Raw genomic sequence first — 16,320 nt, 5'->3', positions numbered from 1 at the left:
AATTTATTTTCTTGCATAACATTTTACGTTTCGTAGGTTTCTTCTTTTGTAGTAGTTGGAACGAAAGATGGTGCAATATTGTAGTGGAGGAGATATATATTTTCGCAACAAGTACAAGTTCCCTTCGAAAACGACAGCAGCAGCACCAAGGGACTTCAACTTGACAGAATAGATACATCTAACACTTCTAACCATAGCACTGCTTATAAAAAGTAAAAAAAAAAAAAATACAAGAACATGATGTCTCACCAACGAAAAGAAAAAAAGATATGACAAGGGTGGGATTCGAACCCACGCCAAATTAATGACGCGGAAACTTGTGATTACAAGAGGAGGTTCGCCTACTGGTGTACCTTAACCGCGCGCCTTAGACCGCTCGGCCACCTTGCCTAATCATGTGATAGATGCAACATTTTGATGCTCTATAAGCCAATTTTAGCATCCAGCACACGACAGACTTTCTTTCTCTTGCTTATTTCTCTGGAGTCTTGCCGTCTCCTCTGCTGCGCTCGACCAAGTCAACACCAGGCAATTTGAACAGAACATCTATTATTGAACCTGACACTATAAACAAGCCAACCAATTAATCTCAATGAACAATGAAATCTACTTCTAGTCCTTTGCCTCCTTCAACTCCTTTTCAATCCTCCTCCACACAACATCCCTCAACGGCCCCTGCAGCCAATAATTCCCTGCCGCGTCCTTGCCCATGATGGGCATCAGATTCCTCAAGTCAAACTTGGTCGACCACGCATTAAACTGCACCATCGACGCATATCCAGGCTTTTCAGCACGGCGATTTTCGGGGAATCCCACCCTCATCATGGCTGCTGAAAAGTCTGTCTCAAAGTACTTTCCTTTCGTCCAGTTGGAGTAGCTCATCATCTCCATTGACGCGTCGCCGAACATGGGCCAGGTGTGTCCCTCGTGGGCTAGGGTTTGTTTCTTGACGGCTTGCAGGGCTTCGACTTGTTCGCGCGTTCCGCCGGTCATCATGCTCTGCCGGATTTTCCAGGCAAGCTGACTCAGGGGCTTGGTGAAGAGCTCGCGCACCGTGAAGAAGGTGTAGATCTCTGTGGCGGCGTTGGAGATGAATGCCTTGGTTGTAGGGAGGTGGTCGTTGCCCAGCACAGCACCCAAGGCGAACGCGTTCATGATGCGCACCGTGAGGTTCGAGTTTTTGGGAAAGTGGCCTGCCTCCAGGCGTGTGAACCACGCTGTGAGCACGTCGTTGTCGCTGACGAAAGCCTTGTCGTTCCCAGTGTCTGCGCGGATCTCTTCAATGGCTTTCTTGCGCTGCGCGGCCATGTATGGCCCGGGAACACACATGATGCGCGACGAGGTCTTGTACCGCCAGCCATCATAGATCTGGTACGCAATGAACAGCCACTTTCGCCAGCCAGTCAGCAGCTGGGGGGAAAACATGTACTCCTCGCTGGACTTGTCGCCAAAGGTGGCTAGGGGGTCGCTGTCATAGCCGTGGAAATCGGGGACCTCGTCTTCGCGACCTTGCAGGACGAGGGCCCAGCAGCGGTAGATCTGTGCACCGCCTGTTCCGTCTGTGAGGGTATGTGGTAGGGAGATGGAGATGAGGGTCGAGTCATTGAAAGACACAACGTGCAGACATGTTTGAGGGACATCTCGGGAGAGGTAGTCGTCCAGCGTCTTGGGAGCGTCGGGACTGCAGGTCATCTCGTCAAAGTCGTGAGGATCACCGACCACAGCAGGCTTCGTTGTTGGTCGGGGCAGTTTCGAGGCCAGAGGGTGTTCGGTGATGGACATGTCGTGCGTGACATGCGACCAGGTCACGATCGGTCGCTTCTCATCGTAATTTTCTGGTATGTGGTATTCTAGTCGTCCGTTGGGCTGCAACAATACTTGTTAGACACCATTCGCGACAGTTGGTTATTCTGAACTTACGTTGAGTCGCAAACGTGCGCCAATCTTGCGCCAGCCTGGTCGGTCCAGCAGCTTCTCGTAGGAGCTCTTCAGCTTCGCCGGGTCGAGCACATCGTCAAAGCGATAGGACAGAACCACGCAGACACTGCGCAGAACATCGGTGTCGTCGGCAGCATTCAGCGGAATCACCTCGTCCGTTGGGACCTTTGGCGGCTGCTGCACCGGCTTTTCGCTGCTGAAGAAACCCATTGCGCTGTACTGTTGAAGTCACTAGTGGGAAGAGAACTGAGATTATCGCAAGAAAGTACAGAAACCCAAGATCTTGACATGCGACAGGTCTATAGTCTATAGTCCAGCACGGTAAGCAGACTGCCGATCAGACAGCCTCAATTCACAGCCCCCACCGCAGTTCGGGAATTTAGATAGAGAACAGTATTCGGGAATATTGATGGGGGCCGTCTGACACCGATATCTATCTTCAGTTATTTACTAGCGAGTATAGACAGTTCTGGGCCTGTACAAAACCGCCGATCAGCTGTGCTCCAGACCCACAGACATCTAGGAAGCCCTATCCCCATTGACAATATCGCCAACCTGATTGTACGAGTACCAAGACCCTGTCAAAATTTCCGACGGCTTGGGTCGATTGGACCTTTCCGCTGCATCCTATTGGATAGTATTACTGTCGGCAGTTGTGCTTTTCAGCCGGACGTTGAACTAAAAACCAGTGCACATCGTAGCCTGTTGCAGTTCTTCTGCTCTCTGCTCTGCTTGAAACTTCTTGCGCCATTCTATTTTGCATCAACTGCAGTAACAACATCATGGATCTGCGGCTTGACAACCTCACTACGACGGACAGCTTCGATGCTGCTCCTGAAACCCGCCCGTACATTTCGATCATTGTTCTGGTTACTGGCCTCATCGCGGTCGTGGTCTCAACCCTGCTCAAGGAGAACCCGCTCGCAAGTGTACCCCTCGTCACCGAAAAGGCCTGGTGGGATATTACCGGGAAGAAAGCGAAGGATAACTTCACTGCCAATGCGCGTGCCGTTATTCGCCAGGGTTTCGAGAAGGTTGGCTTCTTGAAGCCCTACCGTATCATCTCGGACCAGGGCGAGATGCTTATCCTGCCACCGGCTATGGCGCATGATATCCGTAACATTGACGCCCTGAGTCACGCCGTTTTCATGAAAGAGGTAGGAATATCTTGACTTAGACTGACTTCGAAATCCAGCTAATGTTGTCAGACAACATGCGCCGAAGTCCCTGGTTTCGAGCCCTACCTCGAGTCCACCGGAACAACGCTTCTTATTGACATGACCAAGACGAAGTTGATTAGCGCCATGAGTATGTTCCCAGGTAATGACTCTTGGGACGAAGTTCACTGATTCTTTTAGAACCCCTGACTTATCCCCTGTCCAAGACCTGCGCAAACGCCTGCAAGGACCTCTTCACTTCAGAGAACAGTAAGATCAAGAAATCCCAAATATCCGATAACACAATACTGACTGACTGTATAATTTAGACTGGAAAGAAGTAATCCTAAAAGACGAACTCCTCGACCTGGTCGCGCGCCTCTCCTCCGTCATCTTCCTAGGCGACGAAGAAGTCTCGCAAGACCCAGCCTGGCTCAAAATCACGAAGGAATACACCGTCGACTCCTTCATCGCCTTCCACCAGCTCCGTCCCTACCCAGCCTTTCTCCGCTCCTTCGTCGCAAAGTTCCAGCCCCAAGCGCGTAAAGTGCTCGGCCAACTCCGTGAGGCCGAGTCCATCATCGAACCGATCATTGAACGCCGCCGTGCCGAGAAGGCGGCCAACCCTGAGGCGTACGAGGACCGTAATGACTCGATTGAGTGGCTTGAGCAGGTTGCGCAGGAGAAGGGGATCAAGTACTCGCCTCCGGCTATGCAGCTTACCCTTGCGCTTTCGGCGATTCATACCACTACTGATTTGCTTACGACGACAATGTATGAGATTTTACAGCATCCTGAGACTATTCAGTTGCTTCGTGATGAGGTTAAGGCTGTTGTTGGTGATGGAAAGCTGAAGCATTCTTCGCTTTACAACTTGAAGCTTATGGACAGTGTGATTAAGGAGGCGCAGCGGTTGAAGCCTGTTCTTTCGAGTAAGTTCCATCACCCTTCCCAAGACATGGAACTTAAACTAATTGATTCAGTCAACATGGTCCGCACAGCAACCGAAGACATTGACCTCCCCGACGGCTTCCACATCCCCATGGGCACACGCCTCGGTGTCTCCAGCCACGCTTCCTGGGACCCCAAGATCTTCCCCAACCCCGAAAAATTCGACCCCTTCCGCTTCGTGCGTCTGCGCGAGCAACCTGGACAGGAAAATGTCTGGCAACTTACAACTACTCGTCCGGAACAGATTGCCTTTGGTCACGGCCAGCATGCTTGCCCGGGACGTTTCTTGGCTGCTAACGAGGTTAAGATTGCACTTTGCCACCTGTTGCTGAAGCATGATTGGGAACTCAGCTCGATTACTATGCCTAAGGCCATCTCGCATGGAATTATGTTGGATTCGGATCCGACTGTTAAGGTGAAGGTGCGTAGTCGCGTGCCTGATGTTGAGTTGTAGAGGATGGGCTGGGGTGTCTGAAATGTTGGGACGGACGTTTGGATTTTGATGGGATGTTATGTGCTGTTAGTTCAACACAACTTTGGTTCTTGAATATAAATATTTTACTATCGAATGCAAGATGAGTTACCAGTACGTTGTATATGGCTTTCGTTCAATTATGACTGTTAGCTCTGGGATCTGAGTAAACAAGGATGCTGCGGTTTCATGTAAATGAGGGCTCTTAAGCAGAATATCGAGTTTACTGGTCCAAGATAATATTATACTAAGCAAATGTATGCATTGAAGTATGTTCTAGAACAGAAGTTGTCGAAGCGAAAGTAGCTATACTCTATCTATACAGGCAATGAACCCCAGGCAGGAAGAGCTTCTAAACCCTGCAAAGACGACCAGTGGCATCGCTAGTCCAAGAAGCACTACCAATAGCAGTGCGAGCATAGAAGACATGCTGCGGGTCATACTTGTTCTTGATACTCAGCAGACGATCGTAGTTCTCGCCATAGAGCTCAGTAATCCAGTCACCCTTCCAGCCGGCGTCAATCTCATTGAGATAGGTTCCTGAGCCGGGAGTGGCCTCTTCAAGACCGGGGATGAGAGTGTCGACGAGAAGGTCCTTCTTCTCCCACATCTCGGCCTCGCTGATGTCCCAGTCCCAGTAGGTGACGATGTTGCAGGTTGCGATGGCTTCGCGCCAGGCGGGGAGGACGGCGTTGTCGGGGTGTTCGACGTTCGCGACATTCAGGGCGTGGCAGCCGAGCGAGGCTTCGGGGTCGAGCTCGACGACCTGGCGGAGGGCATCGACAATGGCCTTTGTCTCGGTCTTGTTGTACATGGCGGCGCGGGGGATCAGACGCGAAGTGAGTTGGACGGTTGCAGGGCCAGCACCGGCAATGCCTGGACCGAAGCGGCTGGAGAAGTACTCGAGGTAGTTGTCTGAGTCGGTGGGGATGAAGGAGTACTGGATACCGCGCTTGGAGACAGAGTTCAACCAGGGCTGGAGAAGGGATTGGACTTCAGTGCCGTTCTTGTCGGGGACGGTGATGGCATAGGCTTGGAAACCGGCAGCAGTCAGGGCAAAGTCCCAGCTGTTGGGACCGGCGTCGACGAACTCGGGAAGGAACATCCAGAGGTCCTCAATGGCGCTCCAGTAGTCCTCAGTTGCATTAGCCGTGATGTTGAACATGAGGATACCACTGCCAATGGGGCCGTCAGCAAAGACCTTGGTGGTCATGCTGAGGACGACGGCATAGGTACCGGCACCACCACCGCTGAGAGCCCAGTAGAGATCGGAGTTCTCAGACTGAGAGGCAGTGAGGTGTTTGCCATCGGCGGTAATAACCTCCCATTCGAGGACTGCATCAGCAGCCATACCATAGGCACCGTTCAGCAGAGAGTGCCCGCCACCAGAGGTATAGCCACCAGCGAGACCGACAGTAGGGCAAGTACCGCCCATGACACGGTAACCAGCAGCACCGATGATTTCGTAGACTTGGCCTGAGATGACACCAGCACCGAGTTTGGCAGCGGGGCCGGAGTAGCCGGCGCCCTCGTAGTTCTCGATGATCTTGGTCGTGTTCAGGTTGTGAGTCCAGAGAGACAGAGCACCAGCTCCAGTCGACTTGCCAGAGAAGCTATCATTGTTAATTAGGAAGTAACGCATGGAATAAAAGCACTTACTCATGGCCGGTGTTCTTGATAACCAAGCGAACGTTGTTCTCACGCGCAAACTTGACTCCAGCAATCACGTCGTCGGCGCCAGTAACATTTATAGAGTAGCTGGCGTAGTTGCCCATGTTACAGGACTGCGACGAGGATGTAAAAGGCACGCAAGAGTAGTTCTGGGTAGGAGGGTTCATGACCTCGGCAGGGTGGTTGATACTGTTCATGTTAAATGATGCTCAAGCTTGTGGTCTGAAAGCTTACAAGGTGGTGTCCTCCAGCCATTCGGTCTTTATGGCAGCACAGGCATCTTCATTGAAGGTGACAAAGGGAGACTGGTGGCAGACGCTGGGCAGAGGCACTGTAGCGATCAAACGACCACCAACAGTGCGGTTGAGGGCATTCCAAGCCCCGGAAGATGGCCATGCAGCATCGCCAGGGAAAGCCTTGCAAGAGCTTGATGGCGCCTGGCGAGGAACAAGTCCAAGCGCGGGAGAAAGAAGAGATAGCGAAAGAAGGAATGATTTGGCCAACATGGCGAAACGAATCAACCAACAATCACAAAACACAAATACCGATGTAACATAAAAGAGCGACAAGAGTTGGTGATTAGTTTTTATTTACTTTTTTTCTAAATTTTCATGAAGCTCTCAAGTCAAGCATCGGACAAGCAAACGATCTGGGGCCAAGGGGCAGTGCAGGCTCAGGCTGAGTTCTTACGCTGACGACTCGTTCAGCCCCAAATAATTACCGATGCGGCCCCCTTGAGTCGGCAATTTTGGTAATGATAGTCCGCCCATGTTGATGGCCCAATCATACGGTGCTCTTTGGAATTACCCGATAGTTTTAGCTTCGAGATGTTGTTCAAGAAGTGGTCAGATTCGCCCAGGGTTCATGGGCTGGAATTCTACACTCAACCCTACAATCAACAGGGAATATGAGCAAACTCAGCAATATCCCGCAGCCTCCGGGCGTGCCCTTCTTGGGTAATTTGTTTGACATTGATATGGAATTGCCCTTACAGTCGCTATATGATCTAGGGGCTAAACATGGTATGAGAACCGAATAGCTTCACCAATGCACGCTGACCCACCAAGGCGAGATCTATCGCATGAAGTTTCCGGGACACACCTTCATCATTGCCTGCAGCTATGACATGGTCAACGAGTTCTGCGATGAGAAGCGATTTCCCAAAACGATCTTTGCACTCAAGGTTGGACCGCCAGACCTCAGGGTCATTCGTCTCTAACATCTGTATAGGAGATGAGACATGCTATGCACGATGGACTATTCACTGTAAGCCTACCTCTCCATTCAACACAAAGTCACTTCTGACCTTTCCAGGCCATCGATGGAGAAACAGAGCCCGCCTGGGCCATTGCACACAGAATCCTGGTCCCAGCCTTTGGACCCTCGTCGCTCCGGATGATGTACGATGGAATGTACGACATTGCCAGCCAACTTGCCCTGAAATGGGCTAGATACGGAGGCGAAGCAATCACCGTGACTGACGATTTTACACGACTAACCCTCGACACGATCGCTTTGTGCTCGATGGACTTCCGATTCAACAGCTACTACAAGGAGGGTGTCCACCCCTTTGTTGAAGCCATGGGCGACTTCCTTACAGAGAGTGGTGACCGAGCACGACGGTTGCCGATCCCTTCATTCTTTTACCGTGGAAAAGATAAGAAGTTCTTTGGCGATATTGAAGTGATGCGACGCACTGCCAATGAGATTCTGCAAGAGCGCAAGAAGGAGAAGAATCTGGATACGCGCAAGGATCTGCTATCTGCCATGCTAAACGGCGTCGATCCCAAGACTGGCAAGAAGATGGCCGAAGAAAGTATCCTGGATAACCTCATTACATTCCTGATTGCCGGACACGAGACGACATCGGGCATGCTGTCGTTTGCTCTTTACCATCTCATGAAAGACCCAGACTGCTACCGCAAGGCGCAGCAGGAAGTCGACAGCGTTTGTGGCAAGACACCAATTCGGTTTGATCAGTTGAACAAGCTCGGGTATATCTCAGCTGTATGTATATTGCTTGACCTTTGAACATCATGATGCTAACAGTCTATAGGTCCTCAGAGAGACACTACGTCTGACACCACCCCTCCCCGTCTTCAACGTCGCGCCCAAGAAGGACGAAATAGTCGGAGGCCAGTACGTGATCAAAGAAGGCGAGCTTGTTATTGTCCTCATTGGCGCCTCGCAAATGGACCCGAAGGTCTTTGGCGCAGACGTTGGAGTCTTCAAGCCAGAGCGCATGTTGGACGAAAACTTCAACAAGCTCAACAAGGAGTTCCCCAACGCCTGGAAGCCCTTTGGTAACGGTACAAGAGGATGTATTGGTCGGCCATTTGCTTGGCAGGAGGCACTCCTTGTTCTTGCCATGCTGCTGCAGAACTTCGATTTCGAGTTCGATGACCCTTCGTATACTCTCTCGCTTAAACAGACCTTGACTGTCAAGCCGGCCAACTTCAAGGTCAGGGCTATTCCTCGCGATGGACTGAGAGCATTTGAGATGCAGAACAGACTTGCTGGCAACTCAGTTTCAGGAAAGCCTACTCCGTCCCCATCGACAAACGGGACTGTGGCCCCGATGGCTGGTGGAACTGGGAAGCCGATGAAGATCTTCTACGGTTCCAACAGTGGAACATGTCAGTCTATGGCTGAGCGTCTGGCTGCTGACGCTTTCTCACACGGTTTCTCTGCTACAACTGTTGACTGCGTCGACAATGCCACTGCACAGTTGCCCAAGGACGAACCGGTCGTGATCATTACTGCTTCCTACGAGGGCCAGCCCCCAGACAATGCTGCCAAGTTCGTACCCTGGCTTGAGGGTCTCAAAGAGGACAGCAAGGAGCTCAAGGATGTCAACTACGCTGTCTTTGGCTGTGGCCACCACGACTGGTCTGCAACATTCCACCGCATTCCCAAGCTGGTGGATTACACCATCAACAAGCATGGAGGCAACAGACTCGCAGCGCTTGGCCTGACTGATGTTGCTCAAGGAAATGAGATGACTGACTTTGAAGTCTGGGAGGACAATATCCTTTGGCCAGCCCTGATGGAGAAGTATGGCGCTGAAGCTCCCCAAGGGCCTTCGCTCAGCGTGGAAGTGAGCACGCCCCGCAAGTCAACTCTGCGCCAGGATGTCAAGGAGGCTGCGGTCGTCTCTACATCTGTTCTTACCTCCGAGAATGCTCTGATCAAGAAGAAGCACATTGAGATTGAGCTGCCCTCTGACATGACCTACAAGGCTGGCGACTACCTCGCTGTCCTTCCTGTCAACCCACCGGACCAGGTCCACCGTGTTATGCGACACTTCCACCTGCCTCGCGATGCCCATCTTACCATCTCGTCCAAGGCAGTGACCTCCCTCCCGTCCAACGGCCCAATGCCCGCTGTGGACATCTTTGGCTCCTACGTGGAGCTGGCCCAAGCCGCCACCAAGCGTGACATCCAGACTCTGATTGATGTTGCAAAAGACGAGAAGACCAAGATCAAGCTCGCAGCCTTCGCGGCAGACGAGGAATATGCATCAACAATTATCGCCAGTCGTCTCTCTGTGCTCGATCTACTGGAGAGTAACCCTGACATCAAGCTCCCAATCTCGGCCTTCCTTCGCATGCTCCCTCCCATGCGAGTCAGACAGTACAGCATTGGTTCATCGCCAGTCTGGAGTAAGAACCGTGTTATTCTGACGTACTCTGTCCTCGATGAGCCACGCATCGGGACTAACGGCAAGCGTCACGTCGGAGTCGCGACCAACTACATGTCTACCCTCCAAGCTGGTGATGTCGTGCACGTTGCTGTTCGACCGTCCCACGCAGCATTCCACCTTCCTGCCGACGCTGAGGACACACCGATGGTTATGATCGCCGCTGGCACCGGTGTCGCACCTTTCCGAGGATTTATTCAAGAGCGAGCGGGAATGAAAGGTGCTGGTCGCAAGATCGCGCCTGCTACTCTCTACTTTGGCTGCCGTCAGCCAGGACAGGATGATCTATACCGGAGTGACTTGGACAGCTGGGAGTCTAGTGGAGTCGTTGATGTTCGACGGACTTTTAGTCGCCAGGTTGAAGCCAGCGAGGGACGCAAGTACGTCCAGGACCGTCTGTGGCAGCAACGAAAGGAGATAATGTCGCTCTGGGATCAAGGGGCTATGGTCTACATCTGCGGTGGACGGGCCATGGGTGAGTCTGCTAAGGAGATGATGATTGACATTTTCTACGATGCGAAGAAGGAGCAGGGCGAGCAGACGAGCAAGGAGGAGGTGGCCAAGTGGTTTGAAGGTCTCAAGAACACTCGATATGCCGTGGATATCTTTGACTAGATTATGATTCGGTCCTTTTTACGTTCTTTGGCGTTAGCTGGCCTTGTTACGCGTTCAATTAGCAGACTGTCAATAGTCTACAATAATTTATACTACCATACTTCTCTCGTGATCGCTCTCTAAACGAATAGCCCTCAGTACAAGGAAAGCCACCTTCCAACTCGCCTGACAGTGACAAAGCGTACAATTCTGCCCCCAGCGGAGGATAGACGAAACTCCCGAGGATTACTCCGACTCACTGCATGCTGAGCTAGCAAACTGCCGATCAGGCAGAGTATCGGTGCTGTGAATCGGGATTTACAAGGATCGATCTGACAGACATTGCCCTAAAAGATGACCTGAGTCGTGTGCCTTGATTGACGTAGACACTTGTGATTCCACTTCAATACCCTACCAATTTCTGACCGCAGTCGAGCACATCGATATCACGACCTCGACACCATGGCCTCCATCAATCTAGCCAACTGGCAAGCCGTCGACCTACAATGGACTCCAGACTCATCGCCGACTCCCGTCTCGCAACTTCTCCACCCAACGCGTGAATCGCAATCCGAGCAAGAAATGATCGCGCGGATGTGGGTTCTTTGCGCAATTCAGATGCAAGAGAAACTGCGCAATGCAACCTGCACAAAGCCTCATTTCGAGAAGTACCGCAACTGGCTCGCGAGTGAGTATGAGCGCTTCAAGCAGCTTGGATACCCGCAGGTTCCTGACTCAGGCGACCTCGTGGCTTTGAGTGATGAAGAGCGCTTGAAGGTGATGAATGAGATGAGGGAGAAGGTCAAGGATACTTATCTGTGGCCTGTTATTGAGGGGCCGTGGAGGGTCTATGACAATGTTGTTGATATTGTGGAGGGCAGGGTGAAGCTTGTCAAGGTCTTGCTGAAGGATGGATTGCTGGAAAAGTTCTATGACTGGGCCAATGGACTTTCTGAAGTGCGTCCTCTTTTCAATCTCTTGGGGCGCACCAAGCCTGGACTTCGCATTCTGGAGATTGGAGCTGGTACTGGAGGGACGACCGCTCGTGTTTTCGAGGGCTTGAAATCGGACGATGGAAAGCCCTTGTATAGCAACTACGTCTTCACTGACATATCGCCGTTGTTTTTTGACTCAGCGAAGCGTCGCTTCGAGGCGTATGGCAATGTGGATTACCGTGCGCTGGACATCTCCAAGGACCCCATTGAGCAGGGCTTTGAGGCAGGCGCCTATGATGTTGTCATTGCATCTAATGTGAGCGAAGAAGACTATATACCAGCCCCCATGGTATGCTAACTGTGAATCACTAGGTCCTCCACGCCACGCCGTGCCTTGTGGAAACACTGAAGAACGTTCGCACCCTTCTGCAGCCCAAAGGGTTCCTCTTTAACCAAGAGCTGTCGCCTCCGGGCAAGTATGTCGACTTCATGGTGGTAAGTGCGCTCCTCACTCTGTAACCAAATATCGCTGACCTTTGCAGGGCCTCCTCCCCGGATGGTGGCTAGGCGAGGCAGACGGACGTGCAGGAGGACCATGCATCCCCCCTGCAGAATGGGACTGTCGTCTAAAGCAGGCTGGATTCGAAGGGTTGCACGCCGTGGGCTTGGATAGCGAGCCTCCTTTCTACTACAACGCTAACATGTTGGCCAGAGTTGCTGCTAGCGAGTAAGTTTGAGATAGATACGTTAATGCATGCTTCGTTCATTCCATTCAATAAGAAAAGTGCCTTCGTATGCTATCAACTTAAGCAAGTCCAACCATCCCGAGACTGTCCTTCCACAACCTCGCAGCCATTTCCTCGTCCCAGATCCAGGGCTTCCAGCCAGGAAGACACATCTGACCCTCAAACTTGGCCTCCTTAGCAACCTGGACGTCATCTAAATAGATTCCTCCCTTTCCTTCTAATTCCTTAGCAATAGACGCCCAGACCTGTGTAGCAGCACCCTGCTCAACGTCCTTCTCCCAGCTTGCCAGAAGCGGCTCCATCTTGTAGTACATTGGGCGACGCGACTCCTTGGTGCCAGGCATATCGCGAGAAATCTCGGTGTCCATAATAATACCGGGGTTGAGACTCAGAGCGTGCACGCCGCGACTTCCGTACTTGCGCTCAAACTCGTTTGCCATGAGGATTGCAGCGGACTTGCTGCGTGCGTAGGCCTTGGATGGGTCATAGCCTTCGCCCATAAAGTTGTACTTTTCGGGATCGACGTTGCCTGCGCGGTGGCCGGCGCTGGAGACGACAACGAGTCGGGAGTTAAATTCGGGAGTTGTCGAGGCTTCGAGGGCAGGCGCCAGGAGTTGGGTGAGGAGGAAGGTCGAAAGGTAGTTGATCGCAAAGACAGCCTCGAAGCCATCCTTGGTCTCCTTAACCGGTGAAGCGACAATACCGGCGTTGGCCATGAACACGTTCAACTTTCCACCGCTCTTCTTGAGGAATTCAGCTGCACCATCGCGAACGCTCTGGAGACTGCTCTGGTCCATTGTAATGACTACGATGGGTGGGAACTGCGGGTTGGCGGCGGAGATGTTGTCGGCCAATTTCTGGCCCTTGACGGCGTCGCGGCCCATGATGAAGATCCTTGCGCCAGTCTTGTGCAGCACGCGTGTCGATTCAGCACCTAGACCAGCTGTACCGCCAGTGATGAGAATGACTTTGTCGCTCCAGTCGTCCAGTGGTTCCTGATCGCGGAAGATCTGTTCGGCGGTTGGGCGGCCATCGCCCCTGCCCTGGGGAGTTTCAGCGTGAAGAGCAGTGTAGCGGTCGAGGGACATATTGTCTAGATTTGTGGTTAGGGTGATGTGTATAGGACCATTATGCAGGCCATGGTGGTTTTAATGTGCTGTATAGATCCCGGAATGGCCCCCAATATGAGACCAGTATAGCTCTGATACTAAGATATTCCCGAAACGCCCGAAACCCACCGAATGCGCATTGATTGGACACTTTTGGGCAAAGAAATGGGTTCAGGCTGAAACTGGCGCTACACAAGGGGATTCATTCCTTTCACAGGGCAGAGATTTCTTCCACAGGATTAGACTTGCTTAGTATAAGGCCATATTGCCTAAGTAGGGAAGGATACGGGGTTCAAAAAAGCCATGCCCTGTGCCACTAGCAACTCTCCAACAAAGAAGCAATTCAATCCTGCGAATCTACCCCGCCGGAGCTTGGTGTCTCTGCAATCCTTCTCCAAGCTCCTGGGCAAGCTCTGGACAAGCGCATCATGGCTGACTTTGACGCTCTTCTCGCCTACTACACCAAGAAGGAGAACCCCAAGGTGCACGGGGCCATCTTCAAATGTGTGGATGGACAGGGTATGTATGCTCTTGTGGTTGAAGATGTAAGCTGACAGTATAGGCAACGAGATATACAGCAAAGTCGCTGGCTGGGACTCTGTCGAGCCCAATGCTGCGCCCCTCACCGAAGACGTCGTGCTCAAGGTCGCCAGCGCCACAAAGCTCATTACCAGTATTGCACTGCTTCAATGTGTCGACAAGGGTCTTATCGGGCTAGATGAACCCCTAGGAAAGCATGTTCCTGAGCTCGCGAACAAGCAGATCCTCACCGACGTCAAAGGCTCGGAGTTTGTCCATGCAGCCAGCAAGGTTCCTATCACTGCGCGACACCTTCTTACACACACTTCTGGCTTCGGATATCGCTTCACCCACCGATTGCTCAGGATGAGAGCTGAGGCGAAGACCGCGGCTGGAGAGAAGCCGTCGCTGCGCATTACTGAACGATACGAGATGCCGCTTGTTTTTGAGCCTGGAACTGGATGGCTGTATGGATGCAGTCTGGACTGGGCTGGTGTCACTGTTAGTCGTCTTAATGGCGGAATCACGCTAGAGCAGTATTTCGTCGAGAATATCTGGAAGAAACTGGGACTCTCTGCGCCATTCCCCTGCTTCAACATCGCCACGCACCCCGAATACAATGCTCGCGCCATGGGAGGCGCAATGAGAACTCCCGACGGTCGCCTTCAGCCAAACAACACTTGGGCATTTGATAACCCTGAGGATCAGGATGGGGGAAGTGGTCTCTCTTGCACGACCAAGGACTATGTTGCGGTGCTGGCGGATTTGATCTCTGACTCGCCCAAGCTTCTGAGCCCTGGCATCATTGCAGAGATGTTTGTTCCCCAGCTGCAGCCAAAGTCAGTACCCGTTGAGCAAATGCTGGGTCTGCGTCCTGCATGGGACACTGTATCTGGACCTATTGCCGAAGATGCAATCAACCACGGACTGGGTGGTATTGTGACAACAGGCGATGTAGCAGAGATATGCCAGCCCAAAGGCATGCTAGGCTGGGGAGGCGCATCCAACATTGTCTGGTGGGTAAACAGAGACTTGCGCGTTGCTGGATTCTTCGCGACACAGCAGGCTCCCTTTGGCAATCCTACAGTTACGGCGTTGGTGAATGCGTGGAAGAAGGACTTTTGGACCCAGTTCAAAAACAAGGAAAATGCATAGCTAGATCTAGAGGATAACTAATTCTGGGGAATCTTCACAACCAACTTCTGTCCGCGCACTTCGCCCTTGCGTAGCATGTTCAGTCCCTCGATGATTGAATCGAAGCCTCCTGGGAGCTCGCGCAATGGGTGTGCTTTGAGTTGGCCGGTTGCCATCAATGTCTCAAACTCACGCGCCCACTGTGTTCCAATGGTAAACAGCTTGTGGTCACCGAGTCTTGTGTATGTCGAGTCGCCCAGGTTGATATCGACTCCGAGCACCTGGAATCCCATCACCTCCTTGACCTTGACGATCCGACGACTTCTCCAGGCCTCGGGACACTCCTCCAGACATGCGTAGTTGCCCCCCGTACGAGCCATCGCGCTGTAGCACATAGCGGCGGATTCGGCGTCTGTAATGCAGTCGAGGACTTTGCGAATGGGCTTGCCGGCGATGGATTTGACGGTGTCGACGCAGTCTTTGGAGGTGTAGGACGCTGTTCCTGCGGCGCCATATTCTGTTGCGAGTTCGGCTGAGCGGTTGGAGGCAATGGCGATTGGAGTGTAGTTCATCCTATACTTGTTAGTTGAGGGTTTACGTGAAGTCAATTGGGAAACGTACAGTTTGAGCAGCTGGCATGCCAATGTACCGGAGGCAGTACCACCACCGTAGACCAGCACAGGCTCCTTGTTCTGATGCGTAGGCTTGGTAGGAAGACCTTCCAGTCCCAGCGCATTGGGATCAGAGAATGCAAGAGAAATAGTCGACCAGCCGACACCCAGCGAGGCAGCCTCAAGGTCACTCCAGCTGTCAGGAACCTTGACCAGCAAACGTGCATCAACCACACAGTACTGCGCAAAGGATCCGTTGTCTGGGTCGGAAGGACTGTAAGGGAACAAAGCGCCGCAGACCCTCGTTCCCTCGGTCAGACCCAACGGCGCATTGCTGCTTGCGACAACACCGCAAAAGTCACATCCAGCGATACTGCCTTCGGTGTTGAAGTGGGTGACCATCTTGTGGTCGTTGGGGTTCAGCGCCACGGCCAGCACTTTGACCAGGACATGGTTCTCCGATTGTACCTGGGGGATGGGAGCCGACTTGCTAACGACGAGAGGGATCTCTGATGAGTCGCCTTTGGCGATTTGCACGACGGCTGTCTGTGTTGGTGGCGCCATTGTTGGTGTATGTCAAGGAGGTATGCAGGACAATGCTGTATCCTCCATGATCAGCCCATCCTCGACCACAGTAATAAACAATTCAGCAAACCAGTCAAGTCCCGTTTCAGCCCCGAACTGTATCCAATCGTACGGTTGAATCGGGAATAACGAGATCGGCCATTATGAGGATTACTCCGAACGATCGGCGCAGCTGCAGTCAGCCTCTGGACAGCTCTT

The 16,320-nt window shown here is 52.4% G+C and overlaps 8 protein-coding genes and 1 non-coding gene across 9 annotated transcripts; 4 read left to right on the top strand and 5 right to left on the bottom strand.

The window, feature by feature from the left end:
* Nucleotides 1-270: 270 nt before the first annotated feature.
* On the bottom strand, nucleotides 271-390 carry BDV14DRAFT_t143. The gene has a single exon. It is a non-coding gene; the product is annotated as a tRNA-Leu (tRNA).
* A 129-nt stretch (nucleotides 391-519) lies between these two features.
* BDV14DRAFT_206887 (uncharacterized protein) lies at nucleotides 520-2,148 on the bottom strand (the record flags this gene model as incomplete). Its single annotated transcript, XM_073775019.1, has 2 exons — nucleotides 520-1,866; nucleotides 1,921-2,148. 2 exons carry the CDS (start codon nucleotides 2,146-2,148, stop codon nucleotides 613-615), a joined length of 1,482 nt encoding a protein of 493 aa, XP_073622346.1. The 3' UTR covers nucleotides 520-612.
* Nucleotides 2,149-2,639: 491 nt separating this feature from the next.
* BDV14DRAFT_206884 (cytochrome P450) lies at nucleotides 2,640-4,500 on the top strand (the record flags this gene model as incomplete). Its single annotated transcript, XM_073775018.1, has 5 exons — nucleotides 2,640-3,095; nucleotides 3,147-3,246; nucleotides 3,297-3,365; nucleotides 3,425-4,027; nucleotides 4,079-4,500. Exons 1-5 carry the CDS (start codon nucleotides 2,721-2,723, stop codon nucleotides 4,498-4,500), a joined length of 1,569 nt encoding a protein of 522 aa, XP_073622345.1. The 5' UTR covers nucleotides 2,640-2,720.
* Nucleotides 4,501-4,870: 370 nt separating this feature from the next.
* Nucleotides 4,871-6,695, bottom strand: BDV14DRAFT_205730 (FAD-dependent oxidoreductase; the record flags this gene model as incomplete). Its single annotated transcript, XM_073774784.1, has 3 exons — nucleotides 4,871-6,131; nucleotides 6,178-6,378; nucleotides 6,424-6,695. The coding sequence occupies 3 exons, from the start codon at nucleotides 6,693-6,695 to the stop codon at nucleotides 4,871-4,873; spliced, it is 1,734 nt and encodes a 577-aa protein (XP_073622344.1).
* A 401-nt stretch (nucleotides 6,696-7,096) lies between these two features.
* BDV14DRAFT_206883 (bifunctional cytochrome P450/NADPH--P450 reductase) lies at nucleotides 7,097-10,504 on the top strand (the record flags this gene model as incomplete). The annotated part of the gene is made up of 5 exons (XM_073775017.1): nucleotides 7,097-7,211; nucleotides 7,257-7,372; nucleotides 7,420-7,455; nucleotides 7,504-8,196; nucleotides 8,246-10,504. The coding sequence occupies 5 exons, from the start codon at nucleotides 7,097-7,099 to the stop codon at nucleotides 10,502-10,504; spliced, it is 3,219 nt and encodes a 1,072-aa protein (XP_073622343.1).
* A 441-nt stretch (nucleotides 10,505-10,945) lies between these two features.
* On the top strand, nucleotides 10,946-12,149 carry BDV14DRAFT_193814 (class I SAM-dependent methyltransferase; the record flags this gene model as incomplete). Its single annotated transcript, XM_073771828.1, has 3 exons — nucleotides 10,946-11,734; nucleotides 11,791-11,913; nucleotides 11,961-12,149. 3 exons carry the CDS (start codon nucleotides 10,946-10,948, stop codon nucleotides 12,147-12,149), a joined length of 1,101 nt encoding a protein of 366 aa, XP_073622342.1.
* A 74-nt stretch (nucleotides 12,150-12,223) lies between these two features.
* Nucleotides 12,224-13,252, bottom strand: BDV14DRAFT_206882 (NAD(P)-binding protein; the record flags this gene model as incomplete). Its single annotated transcript, XM_073775016.1, has 1 exon — nucleotides 12,224-13,252. One exon carries the CDS (start codon nucleotides 13,250-13,252, stop codon nucleotides 12,224-12,226), a length of 1,029 nt encoding a protein of 342 aa, XP_073622341.1.
* A 418-nt stretch (nucleotides 13,253-13,670) lies between these two features.
* BDV14DRAFT_184771 (serine hydrolase domain-containing protein) lies at nucleotides 13,671-14,992 on the top strand. Its single transcript, XM_073770567.1, has 2 exons — nucleotides 13,671-13,792; nucleotides 13,836-14,992. Exons 1-2 carry the CDS (start codon nucleotides 13,702-13,704, stop codon nucleotides 14,945-14,947), a joined length of 1,203 nt encoding a protein of 400 aa, XP_073622340.1. The 5' UTR covers nucleotides 13,671-13,701; the 3' UTR covers nucleotides 14,948-14,992.
* On the bottom strand, nucleotides 14,956-16,107 carry BDV14DRAFT_12178 (zinc-binding alcohol dehydrogenase family protein). The gene is made up of 2 exons (XM_073765908.1): nucleotides 15,548-16,107; nucleotides 14,956-15,499 (listed from the first exon to the last, which is right to left on the bottom strand). The coding sequence occupies exons 1-2, from the start codon at nucleotides 16,099-16,101 to the stop codon at nucleotides 14,965-14,967; spliced, it is 1,089 nt and encodes a 362-aa protein (XP_073622339.1). The 5' UTR covers nucleotides 16,102-16,107; the 3' UTR covers nucleotides 14,956-14,964.
* Nucleotides 16,108-16,320: the final 213 nt, after the last annotated feature.

The sequence above is a fragment of the Aspergillus stella-maris genome (genome assembly GCF_047715825.1).
Source record: "Aspergillus stella-maris strain CBS 113639 unplaced genomic scaffold BDV14scaffold_104, whole genome shotgun sequence".
Lineage (NCBI taxonomy): Eukaryota > Fungi > Ascomycota > Eurotiomycetes > Eurotiales > Aspergillaceae > Aspergillus > Aspergillus stella-maris.
The sequence above is the reverse complement of the archived record's forward strand: the minus strand, read 5'-3'. Positions and strand labels throughout refer to the sequence as shown.

What these genes read in the sequence shown, in the direction of transcription:
- BDV14DRAFT_12178 (XM_073765908.1), bottom strand. Translation starts at nt 16,101, where the DNA reads ATGGCGCCACCAACACAGACAGCCGTCGTGCAAATCGCCAAAGGCGAC. An exon ending in GCATGCCAGCTGCTCAAACT is followed by an intron (nt 15,500 to 15,547) that starts GTACGTTTCCCA and finishes TAACAAGTATAG; the next exon opens with GATGAACTACACTCCAATCG.
- BDV14DRAFT_184771 (XM_073770567.1), top strand. Translation starts at nt 13,702, where the DNA reads ATGGCTGACTTTGACGCTCTTCTCGCCTACTACACCAAGAAGGAGAAC. An exon ending in CAAATGTGTGGATGGACAGG is followed by an intron (nt 13,793 to 13,835) that starts GTATGTATGCTC and finishes CTGACAGTATAG; the next exon opens with GCAACGAGATATACAGCAAA.